The sequence below is a fragment of the Falco punctatus genome, assembly GCF_963210335.1.
Source record: "Falco punctatus genome assembly, chromosome: 8".
Taxonomy (NCBI): domain Eukaryota; kingdom Metazoa; phylum Chordata; class Aves; order Falconiformes; family Falconidae; genus Falco; species Falco punctatus.
The window spans coordinates 22,791,540-22,817,658 of NC_137588.1; the positions used below are offsets into that span (position 1 = coordinate 22,791,540).

Genomic DNA, 26,119 nt, shown 5'->3' on the forward strand with positions numbered 1-26,119 from the left:
AGTAAAACTTTACAAATCTAGCACTTTCTAACATAAATGGCATACACCTCATCAAAGAATTCTTTAAAGAAAAGGGGAAAGAAATCTTAGAAACTTCCACTGACCAGCTTTTCATTTTTTAAAGGATGTTCCAGTAGGCGTGAGTTATAGCTCTTAAGAAACAATTGCAATTGCTGCAATTTTGCCAGAAAAGTTCTAGTTTTACGTCTATAGTCAGTTACAGCCTTATATATAAACCTATAACAATGCATTTTTTTTCCAAGAGAGACAACATTCACATTGTAGGCAAAAAGGTATCCAGTTTTAGGTGCTGTTCCAGTGATCTGTGTGAAAATTCTGTTTTATTTTAAAGAGGGAAATGCTTGTGTTATGACTTAGTTTACGATTACGCTATGTAGTTGAGAAAAATATCTGATTTATTACCTGGCTTCTTAAGAGTGATTATCAGTAGCCAGATATTTGGGGAAATAAACCTGATAGAGCTATTAATGAAGTTAACATTTCCACAAATGATGTACTGTCGATACAGAAGCAAATAATGCTGCTTGTCATTTAGTAACATAATACTTTTATCACAAAGAAATAAGCTTAGCCAAAATGAAAGGACTGGTTATCAACATTAATATTAACCAACTGGGAAATGGGACACATCATAGATTATTACATACTAGCCCAGAAAATACATTAAAACATTTTTCCATCCCATGATTTAAGTCTGATTTTCATTATATGAAGAGTACTTTTTTTCTTCTGAACAAAACATCGATGTCTACTGAAAGGGTGGGAATCTTGACTCTCACCTGATTTCTACAGCCTACTCTAGCTTAGATTTCACATTAGAATTAGCCTATCTGTTTTGGTCAGGGCTGTGACTTTTTTTCACTCCAGTAAACATATAAATGCTAGAAAAGGCCTTAGCTTTGCTATTTGCTGATATGGAATTGTTTGGGGAACAGGTTTAGACTGTTTTAAAAAAAAAAAAAAAAAAAAAGGAGGTTTCTGGTGTTCTTTTTCCCTTGGTATGAGTTTATCTCTGTTCGAAGGCTTGTTGATATTATTATTAGTTGAGCTACCAGGAAATCTCCATTAGTTATAAACAGACTTGACTTTGTAACTTGTTGCAAGAACTAAATGAGATTTGTTTACTTTGTATACTGAGATCAGTTCTTGATCACAAAACATCAGATCAGATCAAAAGAAAGGTATTATTATTTACATTATCACCAGGTCGTTTAGAATATTTTTTCAACATAAATCTTTATTCTGCACAGTTTACTTTGTGACTCCCAGGAATTAGCTACCTTGGCTCATCCCTGATGCCCCAATGGCACAGATCATATACATCTAAGTACTCAGAAGTTTATACAGATGCTAATATTAAGGAGGCCTGGGGTCTGAAGCCTGTGCCAATGAAAATATTAAATAACCATCATCTCAGTATTTTAAAGCTAGCTAAGACGTATTTTATAAAGTTAATCACACTGTGCTTGCTAATATTATTAAAGATATTTTTCATGTGAAAGCACAGGGGCCAAGAAAATAATTTCTTATTGCTTAGTAAGGGGGTGAATAATGAAACAAAAAATTTCATTTAGCTTTCCCCTGAGAGAAACACCCTGGTAAAGTGTGCATGATCCTCCACCACACTCTGAGGTTAAAAAGCTGCTACTGATTCACAGCTACTGTCCCACCTCAAGTAGGAGGGATCTGTGCTTTTGGTGCTGGTGTTGAGTGCCAGATTCAAGCCTGCTGTTAATGCAAGATGCCTATATGCACAGAGGCTTGTGACATTTGCCTACAGAGTATCTTGAACAGAATAATATTATTATTCTTAGATGCAGAACTTTATGGACTAACATGTTGCTCTTTAAAAATAAAGATGGGCATTTGCTGTAAGGAACTGGAGAATACATGCACTTACCTGGCTACTCAGCCTTTAGAGAAAGAGACTAGAGTGTTGTGGGACTAAGAGGCACAGAGGCTAAGGAGCTGCTGAGCCAGATAACCAGCGTGACTGCATTTTCCCAGGAGATGGAATACATTGCAACTGTGGAATCCGGTCCCTAGAAAACTAGGACTTTTTGATGCAGTTCATATAAAACACGTAGGACTTCTTGTGGAAACAAGTAAATAAAAAACCTTTCCAGCTACTACATGGAGTAAAAATATTTTGCTAATTTAGCATAAAAATGAGAAATCACTTTGTCCAGATTTCATATAAAAACAATTAAGTCGGCTTATTTTTTTAAAAAAAGCATATTTTAGATCTGGCAGTTTATCTACTGGAGTACTGTACAGGATGTTTTAAAGAGCTTCTAACCAGAAGAGTCACTGTTACAGAGCTAAAATTTACACTGTGTTTACATGCATACTGTTAACCATCTAGGTTTGACACAGATATAAACTAAGATGCTGATCCTTATTTTGACAAACAAGACAGGTCTACATTTTAACCCACTTGATGTATAATAAATAAAAGTTCAGTATTAGAAGAACAGAAGTGTTAAAATAGATTTTGAAATCAAAATAAGGCATTGCAGGATTATCAGTGTAGAGAAAAGCAGGTTCCTATACCTCCTTTTCTAAAAGAAAGCAAGGTTGGTTAATAAAATTAAAGGTTGAGATACAGCAGGTATTTTAATTCCCATGTCATTTAAAAACAAATGGAGTACAAGGTAATGGATATCCATATGATGCACATGCTATTTTGCTTGTAAACTGCAGATGAGAGAATTTCTGAAGCTATTTATCCTCACTGAATCTGCTGATGCCTAATTAGACCAAATGACTAAATTTGAGATACGATCAGAAGTCCACAAAAGCCAGTCTCTTATTTCATTAAAACTGCTAAATATTTAGGAAATCTAGACACTTCCACATTTTTTTCCCATGCTTCATTTAAACTTTGATCAGCAAGACTCTGCTTTCATAAATTACCTACCGACATATTCGTAAACTGGCTTAGGAAAAACATACGGGTTTTGTTACAATGAATTTTAAGATCTTGCATACACCTCAGAGTCTGGAGCTATGGCATTTCTCCAAAATAGTTCACAGTTCCCGCAGTTAATACCGTACTGCAAAATGGCACTAAAGTGCATAAGTATCTGAATGTTTGTTGGGCTAAAAGGTGCTGTGTAAGCTTAAGCTACTGCTTTGCCATTATATACAAGATCATTTTTCTTTGGGGAGGGGTACTAGTTCTGGAATGCCACCGATTTTAATTTCAATGGAGGATTGTCTACCGTTCACCTTTCTATAAGACGTAAATGCCCCCTTTCTGACTCTTCTGTTTGTCAAGAACAGTAAAAGAGAAAACAGTATATCCAAAAATGCATTTCAAGATAATTTACCAGACATGGTAATTAAAAAAAGGAAAAAAAAATGGGAAAAAAAGAATACAAGATACTTCAGATGAAAAGTGGACATGCTCTTTGTAACTAGCCATGGATCTTCTGATCAAATGAACATGCTGTTCATTTTTATCAAAACATGAGTACTAAACTACCATAAATAAAATACATACAGTACAGAACAATTAAAACTTTTTTTGTACAGTAGTTACTTTTACATTAAACTTACCATCTTTTCAGATATGTTGAAAATTAGGGCTCTAAACATGATTATTTCAAAGTATCGTTTTTAACAATCTTGCACTGGCCCGACAATCAAAAACACGAAGCTTTGATTCAGATAGCTTGGCAGGTTTCACATACTTTGATAGGTAGGCTACTTTGAAATACGTTGGGTGTGTTTTTTACTTACACATTTTATTTTTATCAAAAGACAGTTCGAATATTATTATTTAAATCTTTATACGAACTGGTTTGTGCAATACCACTGCCAGTGTAGCTTGAGAAAACAAAATGTGTCTGGAACATTGACTATAGTCCAAGTGTTGTCTACCTCTTAAAAAAGTAAGATTCTAGGAAATCCAGTATGAGTGCATTTTAATACAGGAAGTCAGTCTTAGAATAATTTTAATATTAAACAGGTACCGTTTCTACCACTGGTGATTTGATGCACTCCTCGTGCAGTCTGCTCTTTTCTGGGAGGTTTAGCGAATTCTCAACAGGGTGCTCTTGTACACAACTTTCGCCATTCAACGCTGTAACAAAGCCATCTTGAGAAGGACCTTTCAAGTATGAGTGAAATTCCACTTGAGGGTGACTTGGCCTGTGCTCAGTGTATAAACTGTTACATGGAGCACTGCTATCACCTTCAGAAGATGAGCAGCAAACAATCACTGAGGGGTTTGCAGAAGGGTAATGAGGGCTGCTAAAAGTTTCCTCTGATTGCCGTGTGTAGCCAACAAACTGTTCTGAAGTCATGCTGTAAGGCACCAGAGAAAGACTACCGTTCTTGACAGCATCCCTTTCTGAGTAAGTCTCACCGATCTGGTTAGCAGTGCCAGCAACGTGGTTCTCTATTTGGTAATACAGATTTGAAGAGTTAGTATAGTATGAGGCATTTTTAGAGTGGTTTTCATGCACAGCAGTTCCATCAGAGTAGCAAAGAACAGAAGGAAGAGGCACCATATCAGCATGGGAGCCCATGCTTTCTACAAAGTCATCTGCTTTTTCTTCCTCATCATCTTCCTCCTCGTCTTCCTCTTCCTCTTCATCATCATCTGATTCACTAGGGGCTAAACTCTGTGTGCTAGAATCTGTTACTCCACTACAAAAGCTACTCCCATCTTCCTCTTCCTCCTCTTCCCCTGGGCAGTCCAAGTCCTCGGCTGACTGAGAATGCATAACTGCAGCCGGAGGTTCAGTTTCAATCTCAAAATTTTCTGCAATTGAATATTCAACCGGATGGGGTCCTAGACTCATAGAACTGGTGTGTGCACTTATCTCACTGTGGCAGCCATTTAGTGTCGGAACTTGCTGCTCTCTATTTTTCTCCAGTTCTAGTTTCATTATTGTGTGCAAAAAGTGAGTCCGTACACGGATTGGGTTAAATTCAATTCTACCTGCTGTATTGCTACACCCTTCTTTAGTGCAACCGCACGGAAAAGACATACGATCCACCTTTTAAAAAAAAGAACACAGATTAACAATACGTAGCATAAGCCTGTGCTCTAACAGAACCTAGACAGCCTAGAAAAATACAGTAGTGAAGTGGAATTCACTTGAGAATTACCCGTAAGAACAGTCAAAGCTAACAGTAACTCAGCCAGATAGCCCTGGGATTTAGCACTACTGATGGGACAGCGGGGGACCCATACACGTGCCGATGCTGCAGAATAGGAAAGGTCTGTTTCAGCTCTACAGGTGAAAGCATTACACAATGGAACAAAAAATAGGTAGTTTTTCTATATATGGATCTGCTACAGCTTTACTTCATGTTATGCTCAAATCCAGGCAAAAGCATTACCAGAAAGTCTGAAATTTGGTAAAAATCATGGAAACTAGCAATCTATTGAAACAAAATGAACTATATATAAAAAACCTTTATGAAGTTGCCAGTGGGGATGCTTGACCACAGTAGGAATAAAAACGCAAGTACAATTTAAAAGATATTCCAGCCAACTGCAGATGCAGTATTACAAGCTCAACAGACTGGGGGTAGAACTTTTCTATCTAACCTTAAACCATCTTAAATTTCTAAAAATGTGACTAAATCCACACGTCTGGTAGTTCAGTTAGACAGCTTAAGGTCTATAATTTTCATCTACACTGTAATACCTGAGTATCAAATATGATGCAGAGAACCGTGTAACACCATCTAGTACATCTTCCCCCACATACGAAGATGAAAACAGGGACAGTAAAGAGAATACATTATTTAAAATAGCAGAGGAAGTTTAGCTTGGATTTAAGAGATGATGAAAAATGCATTCAGGAAGAAGTTAACTCAACTGCATAACAGCAACTCAGGAGAATTAGCGGAAACATCTTTTAGGGAGCATTTTGGGACATTTACAGCTCCACACAGGAAACTATGTAAATGTAAAATACAAAATACCTTTTCACTCTGAAGAGGAAAAATTACCTGCTATATTAGCAGATATTTTTATTGCCTACATGCAAATTCACCACACGTGCATTGTAAGTATCATGCGTGTTAAATAAAGGACAGTACCACACAGTGTCATTTATGGTTTCTCATTGAGTTTGGACTGTATCTCACATTTAGACAGTATGTGAATTGTCTCTAAAATAAAAGGTAATATCCCTTCTGAAATGTGCAGGCTACTGATTTTTCTGTTGTCTGCATCTGCCTATTTAGATAAAGGCCAGAGAGGAATACGAGGAGCAGAATATTTGTATAAGAACAAAAAAAACCCAAACCAAACCAAAAAAAACCCAACAAACCCTAAACCAATCATAAAATACAGTGTTTGAGGAGGCTGGTTGTATTGCCCACTACATACTCTTAAATCTGAGCCTTAGAAAACTGGCTTGAGGTCCCTAAGTGTTACTGTTTAGTAAATAAATTAACTAATTTCTAGTAGTTATGACTTTTAACAACAAAAAGTACACATGTGTGCATGCACATACACCCCTCTGCATCCCCTCGATAGTTAAATGACAATAATATAGACATTTACCTGACATTTTATGCCTGCCAGACTGCAAGTGCAACTTTCTGGATCACAGAACACACGGCAGTCACAGCCACAATCCTCTCTGGACAGGCGGATGGCCCGCAGCTCATGTTTTTCTTCCACATCAATCTTCTTCACTCCAGAAGCTCGCAGCAATGCCCTTCGCTTTTTTGTCGGCAGGGGTTGTAGAAAGAAGTATTCATCTACTTCAGTGTTGTCTAGATCAATATCATCATCAGAAATGTCATCCAGTGTCAGCGTATTAGCTTCTTCAGATTCCACCGTACCGTTCTTTGTCATCTGTTGCATAGAACAATTAACAAAGTCCTTACACTATACTCACACACATATACATATGCCATAGAAAGCCATATGTAAAAATGCTGCATGACTACCAGTAAGTTCCAGAATATGATTACAGATGGGATGAAAAGGCAGTTCTTTCACATTCAGCATATGAATTAAATACACTTTTTTAGATTCATGTTTGTCACAAAGCTAATTTTTTTCTAAGTTTCTAATTTCTCATCTGTTCTGTATGTCCTTTATCATTTGTTGTTGTATGCCAGATCTCATGCCTTTCTAAAATTCTAATCTTTTCTATATTGTTTCGTTTCATAAGATAATTTTTGAGCTCTTAACTGATTCTAGTTCCTGTCTCTGGTCCTGAAAATAACCCTTTGTGTTGACATAGATTTTCGTACTTTACTAACCACTCCAGATTATTCCTAGGTAGTTAATGAAAATAAACTTAGAAAAAAAAGGAAGTTGTTAACCTCTTGTGGAGAACCTTGAAAAGTTTTTAGAGGATTCATTTTCCTTTCCTAGAAACATGAATTTTTGAGTCTCTGTAGATACAAGTATCCTGGCACTACAGTATTTACTTACGTATAGTCTGGCTCTCAAACCTTTCAAAACTTGTTTCAAAATTAAACGGCCATGAGCATCAAGCACAAACATCCAGTGCCACTTTCATAAGATACCACACTTCTGTACCATACATGTAGAAAGGGGTGTACACAGTCAAGAAGAAAAGAACAAAAAAATACTGCACTGAAAGAAAGTTAATTTTCCCATCCACGGTAGAGCTCACTAGTTACATCTGCTAGATAACACAACTACAGCATTTATAAAAATTCTTCTACAGAGAAAATTGCTTGAGAATCAAAAGAATATCAAATGTTCAAGTTCAGAGAGAGGATGACATTCACTGCAAAATATGTATTTTCTCCATCTCGGGTTACTCAGATTGAGCATCATACTACACAGCAAATGTGAAGCAAGTGCAGTTATATGATTATTTTTTTTGGCCATCTAATAACAACACTTTTTTTTATTATTGTTCTATGGAATAATTTTGCTTAAAATGGAAAAACAACCAAAAAAAAAAACCCCGATTGCCAATGTTCTCCCTGCTCTATGTAATGTTCTGAATTGATGGGGCTTAATTATATTAGCCAAGCACCTGGTCTCATACTTTTGTGAAAAAAAAAAAACATGGTGCAACTATGTGATAATTATACACTGGTGAAGTCTCACATCTCACTGGCATTAATAGTTTCATCCTGGGCATCACTATGACCTCATAAAAACAGCCCCCAATGAATGTAATTTGAACACTTCTTACCCACAGAAAAATAGTCATTTGAATACTTTCTGTTTTGCCTTATCTACTTGCAGAAAATTTCAGCTTGGCCTGTCATCCCAAATAAATTTTTAAACACCAGTTTTAAATAGAGATAACATGCTGAAGTCATAACTACCGTTACCTGTTTCTTGTGTATTTCAATGTTTAGACATTTAGCAATTATCACTGTAAAGGTTGTTTTGCTACTAAATCCTGTCATCTCCATCTAGCTATGCTTCTTAGGTGTAAGACAGCAGTCCTGAATCTTACCCATTCCACTACTTCTGCTTTTATTATGTTCCCAGCTGTTTCTTTTTCCCATTTATATTAACAGTTTGTCCTTTCCACAATCTTTCGGACTGTAACTGTCATTTATGGTGTTACTGAATTACTGATGATGGACTCCTACTGACTGCTTACTCTTTTTTGTAATTGCTATTCTGTGTTTATAACAACTGTGTAAGACAATCACAGAAAAAAACCCCAAACTAATTATTCCTGACTTGTGAAGTCAGGTTAAAAACAATACTCTTCTCTTTGAAGGCAAACAGTCTCAGTGTCATGGCTGGTAGCCCTTACACACAGTATATGTGTACACATTACACTGCACAAAGAAAAACTACCCTGAGATCAGTAATCATCCCTTCTTAGCAATTCAGCATCGTATTTAGTTCATGCAGAGGTGTCGTGCCACTTCCACAATGCTGCTTTATAGGCATTATTGCTTCCTTCTCTATTCAGTTTATCTCAATCCTCTAACTGCAGCCTTCAGAGTTTAGTGCCTTCATTTTATTTCATGTTTGTTTATTTACCATGTCTGTTACCCCTGTAACATTCAAATCCCTTTATATGTATGTACTTCTAGCTCTTTCTTCATCTCAAACGCGGGTATTTTCAAAAATGTCCTCAAACTTCCTTCAGATTGGTTTCTTACTCTATTTTCTGTTTTTCATTTCACTTTACAGTGGCTAAAAATAGAGGGGGTAATAGCTCCCTAATCAGTTCTGCCTGGCCCCGGGACAATGGAGAGATTATTTACAGCAGGTATGTCAACATATTCATTCAGTAAGGTAGGAAAGACGTAACAAGCCATCCTTTTTCTGTAAAATCTACAGTAAGAGACATGTAAATCCACAGAGTAATTAAATGCCTCTTGAATTAGCTGCCTGAAGCTAGTGGGAGGGAATACTCCACTGTACATGTAATTCAGCCTGAATGTCCAAATCCAGAATGGCATCCTTGATATTTTATGTTTTTCATTTTTTGTTAGCTAGGTACAACTAAGTGCAGTGTATTTATGTTTCTTTGCTTTCTTTTATTTTATGTAATAGGAGTATGAACTACCTAAGAATTCTGATTTCTCCATTTCTAAATACACAAGGCTCAAATCAGTCCTTAAGCAGGTCGCTGTTATTTAATTGCCTATCAGATTTTAAGTTTGAAACCAGAAAGGGAAGGAATTCTAATCCCTGCTTCTGTAATTATTTTAGTATTTTATTCCATTACTATTTAATAAAAATTCAGTTTCAGGTCTCCATGAGGTGAATGCTGTAACTGCTCAGCTTAACAAAGGCACCTGTGGAACCATACCAAACCTGCCATGAATTTCTCCTCCTCCTGCTGCCAATCGTAAGTGCTTTGCTGCACAGCGCAGAGCATTCGGGAATGGGCTCCAGTCACATGCTGAATCCCGTGTGCGTCCAGCAGGCTGGAAAGTCAAACGCCTGGGCAGCAAGCGGGATTGCACAGCAGTTTGCCATTTCAAAGCACTACAGCTCCTGCCTCCTGCGCTGGATGACTTCCTTATCGTCTCCTCTGATATTGTTTTCTCGATTTTGTCACACAAAGAACGAATGAATTAATGAAAGATTCAAACATTGCTCAAACAAGTATTTGGGTAACTACAGAGGGAGGAAGATTATCAAGAACCATCAAATACACTTTCCAATACAGAACTTCAGGGAAACATTAAGTTCTCTTGATTGTGACAATATTGCTCATCTGAATTAAACTTGATATGTAAAATTTCTCTCATAAAACTAAAGGTTAATGTCCTAACAACAGAACCAGGCAAAGGCCAGTAAGTTTGTGAAGCCTTTGGGTAAAATTCACTTCCATTCTGTAAAACATTAAAAATTTAGGTTAGACACCTCTGCCTGCCCTGGATGGAAATTATTCCTTACCATTGCATCCACAGACCCAGAAGCCTTAACATCACTAGCATCATACTAATCATTTTAACAGATCTTAATCTGAGGAGACGTTATGGCTAAGCAATAAGGACTATTCCAGCTAATTTACTGTGCTTACCCATGAGACAATAAAGTAAAGGCTACCCTGTACCTTTCATCTTGACAAACGATGGCTTTTATGTCCAGATCGCCATTAGAATTTTCACATACTGCTGCTAACAAGTGTTTATGCCGCTGTCAGCAGTGTTTACACCAAAGTGCTGGTGCTAAATGGCTAAAGTGACTGGAAGATGATTTTTAAGTCTTTATCTGCTCTTCATTAAAAGAAGTTTCTTGTTTGGCTCTTCAACTTCAGCAAGTAAAAAAATAAACAGTACCTGGGTATTATGTCAATTTCAATACATTCCTGTCTTTCTATTATTTTTAACAAATTCTACAAGAGACAGTGTTTTCTACCTACAGACTAGCATATTTTAATCCAATGCAAAAATTTTTAAAAGGGAAACTGAAATTACAAACCACACCAAAAGTGTTACTTTCTGCTTGCATAATGGTTTTTAAACAGCAAAACCTCTTTGAGCAAACTCTGCCCTACTTCATTTTCTCAGTCTTCATTCTTCTGTGATTTACAGTAATTTTGATGCAAATCCTGGCTGGTACATTTTCATGACAGATCCTAAGGTGACATTGTCATCTTAGAACACTACAACATTTCCTTTTTATATTCATTTAGAAACCATGTGAATGACCAAGCAGCTCTTCCATCTCTGTAACGGGAAACTGGCAAGCCCAGTGTCTTAAGCAAATAAAACATGCTCAGTGCTTTACAGTGACTAATTCTGTGAGTCCTGGATTTGCTTCTAGGAGGTAAAGTGGGGTTTACTTTTTTTACCCCAAATGTATAATCAGGGATGCAAATAAAGTGAATTTAATGGAATATTTAAAAAGGAAGTTTTCCATTCCCTGTTTTTATACATGCTCTAGAGTGAAGAGAAGTATTTTACTCTAGTAAAAGATTTATCACTAGTAAGATGTTACCATTTTTAAGCTACTCTCAGGATTCTGAAGACCTCACCACAATTTCTTAATATTTGAATTGAAACTCTGGAGTCAGCTTACCAGTTTCAGAAGATGCTAGTAAACTACTCCCACATCAACTGCTGAGGATCAATGAGGAAAGAATCCCAACACTGCTGAATTCGGTGTAGGGGAAAGGACTTTCATATTTGGTAAAAGGAAACAATTAAAATTAGGGCAGAAGCAGGAATGAAAATCAGGCTTTCCTTATTCACTGAATACTTATGAAGAGAATTTGCAGGAACTGAACAGTCACAGTAAAGATTATCACCCACTCAAAGAAGTGACTCGGGAGATGTAAGAACATGTTGTATTTGGAAGAGGAGCAGAAAGTAGAGTCCGTCCCAAAAAGAAGATTGGGCTGGAGTGATGTAAGTTACCGAAGAAAAGAGATCCACCTCAGCCAAGAGGAGAATTATAAGCCAAGCTCTACTCCATACAGATGAAGGCTAAAAGGCCTCAACCCATCTTTAGAGGTAAACAGGATCTGTAATTTTCCTTAATTTACTTTCTAGCTATAGAAAGAAAAGGAAAAGTGAAATACTTGCATGCCTTACTATTCTTTACTCACTCCACTGGCGATTCCTCTGAGCTGACTCCTGGAAGTCAGCCAAGGGATCTACATGAGCCATTGGTTACACTGACACAGCTCAGCTCACGCTGGATGCTCTGAAGATCCTGCGACGTGAGATGTTTATAGAGGTATAATCTCTATCTAGTGATAAGTCCCTAAAACTCTAGCTTTTGGTTTCCAACCTGTCCAAATATCCATCTTTAATTTGCCTTTGTCCTGAGCGGTTTTATGTTTGTTTTCATTATGACAGTTCACATTTTATGAACTATTTAAAAATCTATTTAGCTATTCAAATAAAAAAACAATTAGAGGACTGAAAAAAGTAATTACAATAGTAATGGTCATACAAGCTTCATCAGAGTTCAGACACAGAACTCATGAATGTAGCTCACCCCATGGGAAATTGTGAAAGACTCTTCTTAAACTTGGAGGGTGCCAGTTGGCTCTGGACAACTGTAGCAGTAACTGAGACAGACAATATCAGAAAAGAGGCTGTGGAGCACAGCGGTAGGGTTACTATTCTAAATATTGTTCACTCTTAATGACAGGATTCATCTCAAAAAGAGCCCCAAACACACGTAACAGGCCATTACACAGGAAGTGTTTCATCCATTACAAAAATATTACAAAACCAGAAGTTCTGCTAACCATTTTAAAGAGGCAGAAGGGACAATTCCAAAAACACAATCCCCTTCTCTATTCTCCTCTACTCAAATACACAGCTTCTTACCTCTTCTATTCTGTATTTAAAAAGACAGCTTTCAAAACTGTAGCCAAAATTTGTTCCGACTAGCTAACTGATAGAGCTGGTTAATCTGTCTGACATTTCTTCTTTAACACGGACATCCTCTGGTGAAATATTAAAGACATGTAAAGATCATATAAATAAGTACACTGAAAAAAGAAAGTATTTTTAGTATTAGTTTCTTACTTTTTGCCAAATTTGCTCAAGCTGGCCAAGAAAATAAGCTGTTTCACTTTCTGTACTTAGGAACTTAGTACTTTCACCTCCAGTGCCCCTGTCCAACGGGGCACCATGTAAGGGCTCAGAGGACTCATTCTCTTCCCAGCAGTTCTAGACTTCTGCTGGACACCCTGTTCAAGGTTAACATCCCCCCCTCTCTGCCTGTGCTCTCCCCTCTGCAGAAAACAGAATAAACAACAGCCTCCCTGTAAAGGACTCTGAGGTGCACATCGATAAAAGCTACAACAGCACATGGCAATATCAAACAAAAATACATCTTCAGTAATATAAAAAAAAAAAAAAAAAAACAACCAAAAACAAAAACGGAAAAATGCCAGTGTTTTGGTTGGAAACGGAGTTGACAGAAAGGAAATGGTTTTGCTTAACACACACATGCTGGGCCCACATAGCTCTGACACTGTTCATTCAAATAAATAGGGCAGGGATCAAAGTCTTGAACAATTTTACCTTCAGTTTTAGAGAATTGAGTTTTTCCTCCCTTAGATGCTCTCTTAACATCTCCCGGTGAAGCCTCTCCTGTTCCATGGCAAACTCTCCAAGTGTGTACTGGCGCACACTGTTGTGGCGAGTAGACATTCCCAGTGTGCTTCCTCCTTGGCTGGGAACACTGGTGAAGCCTTGCCTTCTCGTGAAGTAATACACAGTAACGCAGTTAAAATGGACATTTTTTGTTCTCTTCCGCTTCTCTCTCTTCAGGATTGAAGAAGCTAGAACAGACAAGAATTACAGCATGAATGATAACTTGAAGTCAAAGCAAATTTGGTACTTGTGTAGTTCTATTTGCCTTAGCAATACCTGACTACGTACACACTGGAGTTCTGAGGTGTGCAATCTACCTAAGGAGGTTACATTAAAAATATTTACCATATATATGCAAACCTAGAAGCCATGACAAACTGCTACAATCGTGAACACCGTTTGTCTACTTTAGAACAGAAATCCTTGGCCAGGACAGTTGTGTTTTTCCCATAGCATTATAAAAATGTTTTATTGCTGTACAAAGGAAGCAAATAAATCCCAGCAAAAGGAACTTCTTTCACAGTGCGGCTGACAGCCGTGAGAACAGCTGACCCAGTCTCTCACAGGTCTGTATGCACTGTCGCTGTTCTGTCAGCAAGGCTTAGCTGTGGAGATCTGTAACTACATCTTCAAAGCACTGCAACACATTGGCACAAAAGATTCCTCTCTCTTATAATCTAAAATATGAGAAATTAGTGTTAGAAAAACTATAAAGTATGTTTAGTGTTTTCAGACTGTCTCAGAAATTCATACCATTGTCATCATCACAGAAAAACATAGGAACAATGCTGATTAACAATCAGATCCACTTCCTTTTTCCTTTACATTCATTCCTTTTCTTTTGCTGCCATCCACTGAATGCACGTGTGTGCATATATATATATTCTAATGTGTAGGGCTGTGACAAAAAGTTAAATCTAGTATTTCTAATTCTTTTCTGATTCCCCTCACACTTGTGCTCAGCTTTTTCTATACAGACATGCAGTACCATATGAAATGGATTTATTAAAAAAAAAAAAATCCCGAATGTTAACTGTTAAATATTGTTCTCTTTCTACAGACATTTAGTAACTCCTTGCAGCGACACTGATCTATTGTTTCTCACTGTTAACACTGGTAAGCCTTTAGAGGGGAAAAAAAAGAGACACTAACGTTCAAGAAAGATAGGAGACACTCCTTGATTTTTAAGACGAGCAGCCTGATTTACTCGATTTATTGCAAAATGGCAATAGGATTTGAGAATGTAGATAAATCATTGCTTTGCAGTTTACAGGCAACAATTGGGCAGGTATGAATGAGGGACCTAACTGCTAAAATCCTGGCAGTAAAATGATTTTAAAAGTGCCTGACCACTATCGAAAGACTTGGAACCATTCTATACAAGCGGTAAGAGCAACATGATGTACACTGCTAATCTAAAATTGCACCATCTCTAGAGACTGGAAGCACTTGACCTTCAGCCTTGGTTTAACAGGTCTGGTTTATTGTCAAAGTTAAACCATAGTTCATTCTCTAATCATCACAAATACAACCCCCCCCAAACTTCTACATTTAGTTATTCAGTCCAAAAAAATAGCATGATCTACCCAACTATATGAAAAACAAGTATACTAGAAAATATAGCCCTGTAACAAAAATACGGACAGTATGTCCTACTGACATGATCATAAAACTATTTGAGGCTGAGTAAAACCTTGAAATAGTGTTATTTTTCCTAAATACCGATAAGCAGCTAAAAGTATATTTTATTATATAAATAACACACACTTCTTCAGTTATACTGCAGGTATGTCAGATTATAAATACAAAACAGATAATAAGCTCAGGTCCTATATTCGCTTACATGCTCGCGGTAAAGGGTGTTCCAATAAAGGTGTAGGATGTACACAGAGGAATTAATAGACAAATTCTGTTACATTGGGCATGTTTAAACTTACATCCAAGTTTAAGCAAGCCTCCCATCAGCACAGCCTGTCAGAAAGCTTTACAGGAAGCTTTTAGTGGGGGAACAGGGTTATTTTGTTAGAAGAGCCCAGCTGAGAGGGATGTGTCAATTTTGCATGATATTAATATTGGTTTAACGTACTGTTGTTTTTCATATATGCCACAATTTCAAAACAAAACTATCTTTAATAAAACCAAATTTTAAGGGTATGGAAGACAGGGTAGTTTTGATATTGTGATGTTCTCTTTCAATTTAGAGTGAAAGCAAATACTCTGAGTCAGAACCTTCACTGCCTCTATTCCACACAGGAAAGTGCATATTTAAAAATCCTGCTTCTGCTGGAGAAGGCATCTAAACCATTCTGGGATGTATCCAATTTCTGATATAACAGCATTAGTGTTTACTGTCCATTATTTGGACCTCTACTTCGGAAGAAACATTGACAGCTACTGAAGGGCAAGTAGCTTTTTTTAGCATGTAAAAGAACCAGCCACAAATGGAATAAGAGAGAAAACTACAGTAAATTATTAAAGGAAAGAAAAGACATAAGGTTAATCTTAGAAAAAAATCATATATATATATATATATATATATGCGCTTCATGAGGGAACAGAAGGTAACTGTGCCTGTAAATCGCACAAGCTAGTGAAAGCCTTTGAATCTCCATCTGAAAACTGCAGTACCTACCACACAAGGTCTACGTTGACAGTAATTTGGTTTATACCTTAGCTGTGGAACTCACGACATGGCTGCTTACTGGCAGGAATACCAAATGCTGGAATAAAAGTGCTTCCACTTTAAGTCTGACAATCTCTTTATGGAAGAGATACTACTTCCATAATATTTCTATATGCCTTTCTATACATAAATCAACCTTAAGTTTTATTTATGCACTACACACTAATATTAATAGTTAAATGAAGCTGGGCAGACAGCTCTGCAACCTAATTACTTCCGGCTGGAAAAAAAAAAGAATGTCATCTATGATAAAAACTGTGTTACACGAACAAGCTTTTCCACTATGTGGCTTTCTGGGGAGGGGTGGGGGTAGCCGCGTGTGTGCTGTCAAAAGTTAGAACATGAATTTCGTACAATGCCATAAGTTTATGCCTAAAAGTTTCATCAGCAGTCTCTCCCAGTAAGACTAGCTGACATCAGCTGATTTAAAGAACCCATTAATGCATTCCTTCAGCTTTTCTACGGTTCTTACCACTTTTACTAATTAAATTATCAATGCCACACTATCAAAGTTGCTTGGGTTTTTTTAATATATCACTGACAAAAATTGTCTTAAAATAGAATTAAGTTGAACTTTACGAAAATGCTGGCATACTGTAACTGCAACACCGCTAGCACTATAAATCCAGCACTACGCTACTGGACTGAAGACAGCATGACAGCTGATATAATTTGTTGTAAATGTCATTAAAGTTCATTATTTTATTTATTAACAATATAGTTCTGAGTGAGAGAAATTATAGGATAAACTGTGTAAGTAAACAAGCATGTAAACATTTAGAGCCCCCTGATTCTATGTGATTATTTTTTTTCTGAAATACATCCTGTCTTTTGGGTTTCTTCTGTCTCACCCAAGAGCTCATGAAAGGGATGAGCTAAGGCTCTGTGAGTAACTCCATAGCCATCTCCTCTACATTACTGCTAGGAAGTAGTCAGAATATCTTCCTATTTATAAGAATGTTGTTTACAAGAGCAGATCAGGCAGGAACTGCAGAAGATTACAGGATTTTATTTGATTACTCAAAAGCACAGATTAGAGCTGTCAGTGAGGGGACTGGAGAATTGCAATCACCTCAGTAACCAAGGACACAAAAGGAAGCACAGTCAGCACTGCAAAGGCATTATGTTCTTGCTCTACTATACTTAAAATCTCTGAGCAGAGGGCTGCCTTAATGTGACCTCAAAAAAGATTATTATTAGATACTGAATGGAAATGTTGAATATTTGCCAACATCAGGGACAAAGTGCTCTATAACTCATTCAGTCCTTTTGCTTCACACTAACCAGAACTCAGATTTTCAGATCATCTTATCAAGAGACAGAGGCATGTGTTATTTTGCATGCACTGTACCTTAATATTATGTGCAAATCAGTTGTATTTACTGTGAAGGACACTGCTTAACTCAAGACAGAGCAGAAGGACACGCAAAATACGTATTTTCTGATATACTGGAAAACATGAACATATGCCCAGACAAAATGTATTGACATTGATCAATTAGTAAACTTATTTCAGAATGAGGGATGCAGATTGTGCATGGCTTGCATGCCTTTTTCGCAGGAAACAAAAGCTCATAACCTAAAAATGTATCCATAGAGAGTGTAAACACCACACTTTTTCAGAAGAGATCTCATAATGGCTTCCTTGCTTGGCCAGTCTCAAAGAAGTATTTACATGCCATCTGCCTGTGTAACAAGTGATATCAGTGAACGCCACTGTCATCTGTTCTGCATAAAAAGGGTGATACTGACTGCAGGCAGAGCCTGCTAGGCAGAGACGTGGGTTTTTAGCAGGTGCTGGACACACACTGCCAACAGGAACTAGAAGGTGGGGGGTTGAAAATGAATGCCACCATCTTGAGTCTAGCAGTTCATGGCAAATGAGGACGCCAGAGGGAATGGGAATATTTATCACCACCTAAAACTTTCCTGTGGATCACCCAGGATCTCTAACACATTTATATACTACAAGTCTGCTATGTTCCATGGAAGGAAAAAACATACTGCATTCTCATATATTTAAACAACTAATATAATTTTCAGTTCTGTGTTTCAAGATTATATGGAATTAAGTATTTTTGGCAGATATAGAAGTACTGTAATGCATAAAATATATCAGTTATCAGAGGGAAGGGTGATACTGCTAAGAACGTAATTACTGCTACAGAACTTTTTCTCAGAAAAGGTCACTATATCTGAACATGGTCTTCAGACATAGGTATCTTCAAACAGGACTGTCAGAATTCCTCATCTGAAATACCATCAACTGGGGAAATTTTGATTTTTGGCATTTGACATTTGAATGGCTCAGTTTCTGGGTTTAGCAGAGCAGAGCCCGAGTTAATAACCTGCTTGCAACTAGCCTGCTTCCTCATGGAGTCAAGTCAGGTTCCACAAGCTTATCAGCTCCTCGCTGTGCAAAAGCAGCTGCTGCAGAATCAGGGCTGTGTCTGGACAGACATCCGTGCAGGATCCGTGCAGCACTCGGCCCGAGCTAACAGCCACAGCACAGGTCATCAGCACCACAGACCATTTATGGCAAATCTGGGAATTGTCTGTAAACAAAATTCCTAAAGGTGTGGCCAAAAGAATTAAAGGAAAATTTTTAATAGCAAACAATTGTTTAACCCAAGCATGGTTAATCCACCCTGGAAACAACCTGCTCTTTGTGCTTCCCCTTTTGCTATCTTTGTTCATGATGTGCCTGCACAGATACACAGTAGGATGCATTTATTCATCTTTTTCTCAGTTATTAACCTCTCTTGTAACAACTCTCTTTATCCACAGCAGTTATACTTTATTTCATGACTACATATGGCATTTCTGCCACTTCCCTTTCTGCACAATTCCTGGCTTATGCACTTCTCTGGCTATTGAGCATACAGGGCATCTCCTAAAGTTTCCCAACTTCACCTGAACGGCGAGCCAGAGACCTGCAGAATGGTGCAATGCCTAAATGCTACCGAGCGAGTTCTTTTTGTTATAGCCCTTCAGTTGTCAGTATTTCAGTAAGGCCCTTTTTCAGGCATTGGCTGTAGTACAGAACAGAGATAACTGTTCAGCGGTCATTCAAGAAATTGAGGTTTCAGTGATTTATTCATAAGGCTGCACACTGACATGAAACAAGTTTTGTCACATCAAGACAACCTTTTCCTACACGTCACCACTCCCACACACCGCTACCTCTCCAAATTACACAGATTAAGGTTTGGCTCTAAGGCTGTCTTACCCAACCTGTAGTTTACTAGACATGGGAAGATCAATGGTCAAAAGATTAAAAACAGAATAAACACAAACATCATTATGATTATTCCCATAGGTGGTAAATTATACACATGGTTGAGGACCATCTCCTATACTGGGACACCAAGTCGTGACTGGTATGACCATCATTATTACAATGGTTGCAATTTAAAATGGCAACGTTTTACCTATCAAAACAAAAAGTAAAATTTTTATCATCCATTGGCTAACAGTAATGGCATACAAGATGGTTTTACCAGAAAGACTAAGTGTTCCTCAGATTTTTTTTTAAGCTTATAGGTACCGGTTCAAGTGCATTAAATGGATTTTTCCAGACACAGCATGTCCCATATATCTGCATGAAACAGGAGGCCCCATTAATTCGTTTTTCAAAGATACTGTGAAAATAAACCTTTAAATTCAGAACTGAAAAAAGTATCAATATAAAAAAAATAATACAGCAAACCTGAAAACAACAAGAGCCTTAAAAAATAAAACTGTTCTGTAAAATAGCTTCCATGGCTCCTGTTCTTTCTTGCCAAGGCTGCTGTGTCACATAAATCTCCATCACCATGTCGATTAATGGTAGAAGGGCAAATATTACGAATAGCAGTCGGGCAATAAAACTTCCCTGTCAGATTCATCCTGGCTAAAGTATGTTGTACAAAGTATTTATCTGTGCTAGAATTCTGTCACCAAACAAACACAGCAATTGAGGAAATACTTTCTGGGTTTGGAAAAAGTCTCCTCAGCAGAGAAGGTAAGAAAAATGGGAGCCGTTCAAGTCACATGAGGTTAGAGAATAAAGAAGGGCCTTTGTTTGTCAACAGTGAATAAAAGAGAATGAAACAATTTACATGGCAGAAAAGTTTAAACACGTCAAGAGGAATGTATGAACAAACAAGGGTGAAGAAAGACGTGGCAATACACAGATTTATAACAAATCAAGTGTCAATATTTTTGTAATATATTTTAATATAACTAGAACACTACGGTTAGAGACTGTCTCCTTAGTGTTGTAGTTATATGGAAGAAACCACCAAGTCCTGGTGGTAAGTTAGTTTCAAATAATGCTTACCACCTCTTTATTCCTACCAACAAGCTCGTAATTATAAGATTGTTTTCACTTACCTTCTGATTTGCAAATAAAATTTACTTTTCACTTTAAGTATGATTGGGAGACTGAAGAATTTTATTACTAGTTCCTTTTCGACAGCTTATTCAAAGCTATGTATCAGCAGCTCTCTAACTTCTGAAACTGTGTGCTCTTCTTCCCTTTCCCTGTGCCGCACCAAGGTATTTTCAAAGCACCGAGTGGAAAGCTTGAAGTAGAAGAGATTCCTACTGACCTCTGCACGTGGGGGTGAGCTGTGTATCTGCAAGCCCTTCCCAGCCACAGGAGCCAAGCAAGCCAGGAAGTCCCCAGCCCAGAGAGGCGCAGAGGGAAGACACTGGTGGCTGCCACCTGCACCCAATATTGCGAGCCACTGCCTCCTCCCACAGATGGTATGCAGTCCTGAAGCTGCTTCTGGTGCCTTTTCCTTCTCCACCTCAAGCCGTATTTTCTGCTCTCTCCCCTGAGAGTGACCGTTATTTATCTATTTGTAAATTTGTGAAAAATTAAAGGCACAACCCCCCCAACTCTTTCCACATTTGAAAAATTCACATTTTATCACATTTATTCATATTATGTTTCTTGTGTGTTGATAACAGATGTCAACATGTGCCCATCCCACTCCCAAATCCCAATAAAAATAACTTTGCAAAGGGGAAAATCAATATTGACACTAGCAGTCCAGTGCATCCTAATGAGAACCATCCAAGTTGTATTTGTATATGAATAAATTGTAACTGATTAAATGAGTAAGGAACAGTAATGATGTGCTGGCAGGCTGAAACAAAGTTTTCCTGAATTGCTCTTGCATACATACAATGCATTATACAGCTGCACTTTTCCTTTGCACATCCTTGTTTTCCTCTGGACAGGGGAGCTACAGCAGTGTGAAGCCAGTGAAAGACAGAGCATTTCCTTCTGCGTGTTTAGTGGCCAAAACAGAACCCAAATCCCCCCATCTGGGAAGAGATCCTGCTCTGGCTGTATTTGTCTATGAAATGCAAAGCCTGGTTCCTAACTTTACAAAACCCTGATAGCAATGACATTTTAAGCCCGTCATGTTTTTCAAACATTTTTTACTGAGAAACTGGTAGCTCTTTGATTACAAAATATAAATGATCTCAGTTCTGGCTGAACTCCAAGACATAAGCACTTTCTTCTGCTGTCTCAGCTATTCTCCTGATGTCAGCAGAGACACATTAAAGTAAATGTGAACCGTATGGCTACCCGGCAGATTACTAGCACTCTTGCATCAATGAGGGCGAAGTAATTCGTTGTCACCAGCGCAGAAATATTTGAGGCACATGAAAATTTCAAAAGGCTGAAAAAAACATGTATGAAGCAGCCTTTTGGATTAAAGCTCTCCTAGACTGGAGGAAATGCTGCTTTTCTTCTACTCTACTACCCATTTCTCTGTTTTTCATATAGTCTTAGTGCCATATAAACCACCATGGCAAGAAGCATTAACAACATTCTCCACCTGTTCATGGCTTTGCCACGCAGTGTTGCATCACGTCTAACACCACAGAACAGCAAAGCCTAACTCATCATGGTAATCCAGGTCAAAACATCACTTACAAAAGCCAGCTCACTTGGCAATCTTCAGAGAAAACAAAAACTTGGGAAAAGGTCATATTCCAGAACTTGCTACTACCTCTGTTTCCTACCTCTCCTACCCCACTGCCTCCCAAAAGAGATTTTTCTGAGTCTCTGCACGCTAGATTTACAATTTTTAATCTCTTAATGACGAAACACTTTTCCCACATGCTGAAAATCCACATTAAGAGGAAATGCTGTGACATACAATATACCTTCCCAAGGAAACGTGGGCTTGAGAGCAGGGAGGTATTTTCCAAAATAAATTTGAACCTGAAAGTCTTGAAGGGAACTACATACTCAGGCATAAATTGAGCAGTGGAAACTGGACAGGACAAGGACAATGCTGTGGAACAGCAACACCTACCCTAGCAGCATTTCACCGCTCCATCCTTCTGGTACCTGCCTCTTGGGTAAAGTCAGAGCTAAATTCACCTCACAGGAGGGGCTCGATGGGAATGACTGCCTAATGCTAGATTTATGTCACATTTGAAAAGGTTTTTAAAAAATACTAGCTCACAGACAAATCTGACATGAACAGGAGAGGTTTTTCATTTGTACTTTAGTTAAACATTTTACCGCACTCTCAGAGTTTTGTCTAAAATCTCACAGAAATGTCAAATTCTTGGGTCGCAAGCTAACAGCTGGAATTGTACTGCTAAAATTTCAGTGAAAGCTTTAAGTTTACTTCCTCAGCACCCTCGATCTCCAGAACGCTTTTCTGTGGCATTCATCACACTAGCCTAGTTTCTCCATTCTGCAAATATAATCAGCCTGTGGGGAGAAGCGGAGACAGTTAACTGCTCTCTGCCTCACCATTTACTCTAAATGCCAGCTGCTGTTTCGTGGATGATTATTTCTGACCTTGGCCCCAGCTTCGAACAGTGTGAGAAGGAAAGCCGCTACCACGGATCCGTGCAGCAACATCCATGCATAGCAATCGTATTTGCTGAAGTCAGGATCCTAAGACACTACAGGCAATCCTTTGTCCCACCTTATGGGTGACTTCTGTGAATAGCCATTTGATACAAACACAACTACCGATTCAGCCAGCCGTGACTTTGGATTTGCAAACATACTTTGCATATCTGTCATGATACCTTCAACCTATCTTCAACAAAAGAAATGTTGTTTGTATGTTATCTAAGCCAACAAAAAATCATATAAAGCAAAAACTGTCCATCTGTTTATATAGTATATGAAATGCAGTAATTTATAGGAGAGAAATTTCAAAAATATAGAAATGGAATTAGTTGCAAAATCTTTCTAAAAAACCAGCAGGAGCCTGCCTCCTAACCCCTCTTCATATTTTTAAAAAACTCCCTCTACAGTAGTCATCATTCCAGATGAAGACAGCAGGGGAGATCCTGCCATGGCATACCCTGCACTACATTTCACTGAATTCTCTGCATTTCTTGGGTTTTACTGCCCAGATGAGTCGATTTATTTTTTCCCAGTTTCAGCTGGGGAGATAGAGTTAGTTTTCTTCTTAGCAGCTGGTGCAGTGCCATGTTCTGGATTGGGTGTACGAGAACAATGTTGATAACGCACTGATGGGTTTGGCTGTTGCTAAGTCATGTTTGTACCAAGTCAGGGACTTCTTGGTTTCTCAGGCCCTGCCAGCGAGAGGGCTGGAGGGACATGGGCAACTGGGAGGGGACACAGCCAGGACGGCTGACCCCAACTAGCCAAAGGGATATTCCATACCATGGGACGTCATGCTCAGTATATAAATGGGGGATGAAGAAGGAAGGGGGGGGACATCTGGCATTATGGCCTTTGTCCTCCCAGTAACCATTAGGCGTGATGGAGCCCGGCTTCCCTGGGGAAGGCTGAACACCTGCCTGCCCATGGGCAGTGGTGAATGTATTCCTTGGTTTGCTTTGCTTATGTGTGTGGCTTTTGCTTTATCTATTAAAGTGTCTTTATCTCAACCCACGAGTTTTCTCAGTTTTACTCTTCTGATCCTCTCTTCATCCCACTGTGAGGGGAGTGGAGTGAGCAGCTGCGGGGTGCTTAGTCACCAGGCAGGGTTAAAACACAACGATTTTAAAATCAAAACCAAGACTCTCTCAACCTGTTTGCATTTCATAACGTGAATCAACAAAAAACCAATAAGAATGTATTCATCATTAAAAAGGAAACCCCAAGCCTGGTTGCAGGCAATATAAATAATTGCAAGACTCCATGAAAAGAGAATGCCTGCATTTAGCTACAACTTCTAAGTGTTTTCCCATAACAAGACAGCATCACTACATCTAACTAATTTAGATTTCTACCATTAACTAGAAATTAAACACACAGCTCAAGTTCAAAGCTCAGGTAATGCCTTGTGGTACTGACCTTCAGGTAAAGATAATTTAAGAGAAGCTAGACCTTCCTAAGGATTCCAAAGGATTTGGTAACGTCTCACAAGTTCTGCATGGCCACATAGCTGAGGCAATCTCAGTATTTTGCAACTCTTAGAATAGTCAAACAGTACTTCTAAGGGTTTATTCAAAGTGCAACAGGCATGTATCTGTGTTATCAAACTCCTTGTTATTTTTAACAGTAGAATCAAAAGATGCCAAGAGCATTTAGACATCAAAGGCTTTTCTCAGAACCCTTACTGACCAGCCACATTCATAATGAACTTAGGGCATCCAATACTCTTAAAAGATGGTAGCATTATTAGCAGAATGACAAGACCTATGGTTAGAGCTTGCTGCAGGATAACCTTGCCAATGACAACGATAATGTTAATAGCAAGATACAGATAATTGATGATGGCTATCAGCTAGTCTGTGCAATGGTTCCACCTCCTGTTGGTGAAGATCATCTTATCAGACAAGCTGGTGCTGGAGATTTCATCTGCCTCTGCAGGTGCAGAAGAGAAACCTCTGCAATAAAGGCGTTACTCTGGAAGTTTCAGCTCTGTTACACTGAAGCTGAAATGGCAGAGGAAAGCAGCAGCTCCTAAAAGCATGTTTCTTAAGAGATGCACTTGTGATTAACGTGGTATGGGGAGTTTTTACCAGCACCAAAAGTGCAAAAAACAGGACTTGATGAGGTCTTCCCAGGTCTTTCAATTGCACACCATTCTGCGACTTACATTTGGGTATTTTTCTTTGTCAGCAAAATAGATCAAGCATTCAGGGGCAGGCACCTCCCCAACGCAGGAAGAGTCTGCCACACCTGAGCTGGAGGATGGAACCCAGCATCCCTCAGCACACACAACTGCAGGAACTGTCAGGGCATCGCACTGACATCCTGAATGGCAATTCCAAAGACAACTTGCTGTGAAGCTGATGAAACACAGCAGTGGGGTGCCCTAGCTCAAGAGGGCAATTTAAAGGAGCTAAAATGGCATTGGGCACGCTCCCGCCCTGTATTCCGTGTACCCCTAAGGAAAAAGAAAGCAAATACTCTTAGTCCTAACTAATACTGTATATGCACACTTGGACTGCTATTTGAAGATGAACATCCCTCTTTCTGGTATGGAAAAGGAGCTGTGAAATGGGACAGGTACATGGACTGGTTAGTACCATGCTTTGGCGTCCACAAAGGTAAATCTGTGTTATGACTAATGAACGACCTGCTGAATCAACTGAAATGGCCTCAACAAACTGAGAAAATACATAAAAAGACAGCAGGGATTACACCTGCCAGTGGTAATGAAGGCACTCCATCACTATTTGATAAGATAATTAAAAATGTGCAGATGTATATACATACATACCTGACCAAGAAAATACTGCATTTATTTATTTTTTGGTTACAAACCTGGTAAAAGTTACCTGTGCTTTATGGACTGTGATTTCATTTCCTGACTCAGAAAAAGACGCTTACATGGATGCATTGTTACAGAAACTGCACTCACCCCCGTGTGGTAGTCACAATGGATAGCACTTAGGGATGTCTCAGTCATGTATTTTCTGCCATCACACGACAGGGTTTATTGTTGGGATCAAAGCTATCTT

At 38.4% G+C, this 26,119-nt stretch overlaps 2 protein-coding genes across 11 annotated transcripts in view; one reads left to right on the forward strand and one right to left on the reverse strand.

Annotated features, from left to right (window-relative positions):
- The window catches only part of GALNT3 (polypeptide N-acetylgalactosaminyltransferase 3), a 50,780-nt gene extending 37,485 nt beyond the window's left edge, over positions 1 to 13,295 (forward strand). For 5 of the 6 annotated variants that reach the window (XM_080399079.1, XM_080399082.1, XM_080399080.1 and 2 more), the window contains one exon: positions 9,143 to 13,295. The gene's annotated coding sequence lies outside the window, so the exon portion shown is untranslated. The remainder of the gene's footprint in view (positions 1 to 9,142) is intronic. The other variant, XM_080399078.1, reaches the window with a different exon arrangement.
- The window catches only part of CSRNP3 (cysteine and serine rich nuclear protein 3), a 111,552-nt gene that overhangs the window by 4,603 nt on the left and 80,830 nt on the right, over positions 1 to 26,119 (reverse strand). For 4 of the 5 annotated variants that reach the window (XM_080399075.1, XM_080399076.1, XM_080399073.1 and 1 more), the window contains 3 exons: positions 13,453 to 13,712; positions 6,554 to 6,850; positions 3,999 to 5,030 (listed from right to left, as the gene is read on the reverse strand). In XM_080399075.1, coding sequence (XP_080255201.1) covers positions 3,999 to 5,030; positions 6,554 to 6,850; positions 13,453 to 13,712 — 1,589 coding nt within the window. Of the gene's footprint in view, positions 1 to 973; positions 5,031 to 6,553; positions 6,851 to 13,452; positions 13,713 to 26,119 lie in introns of those variants that run through there. The other variant, XM_080399074.1, reaches the window with a different exon arrangement.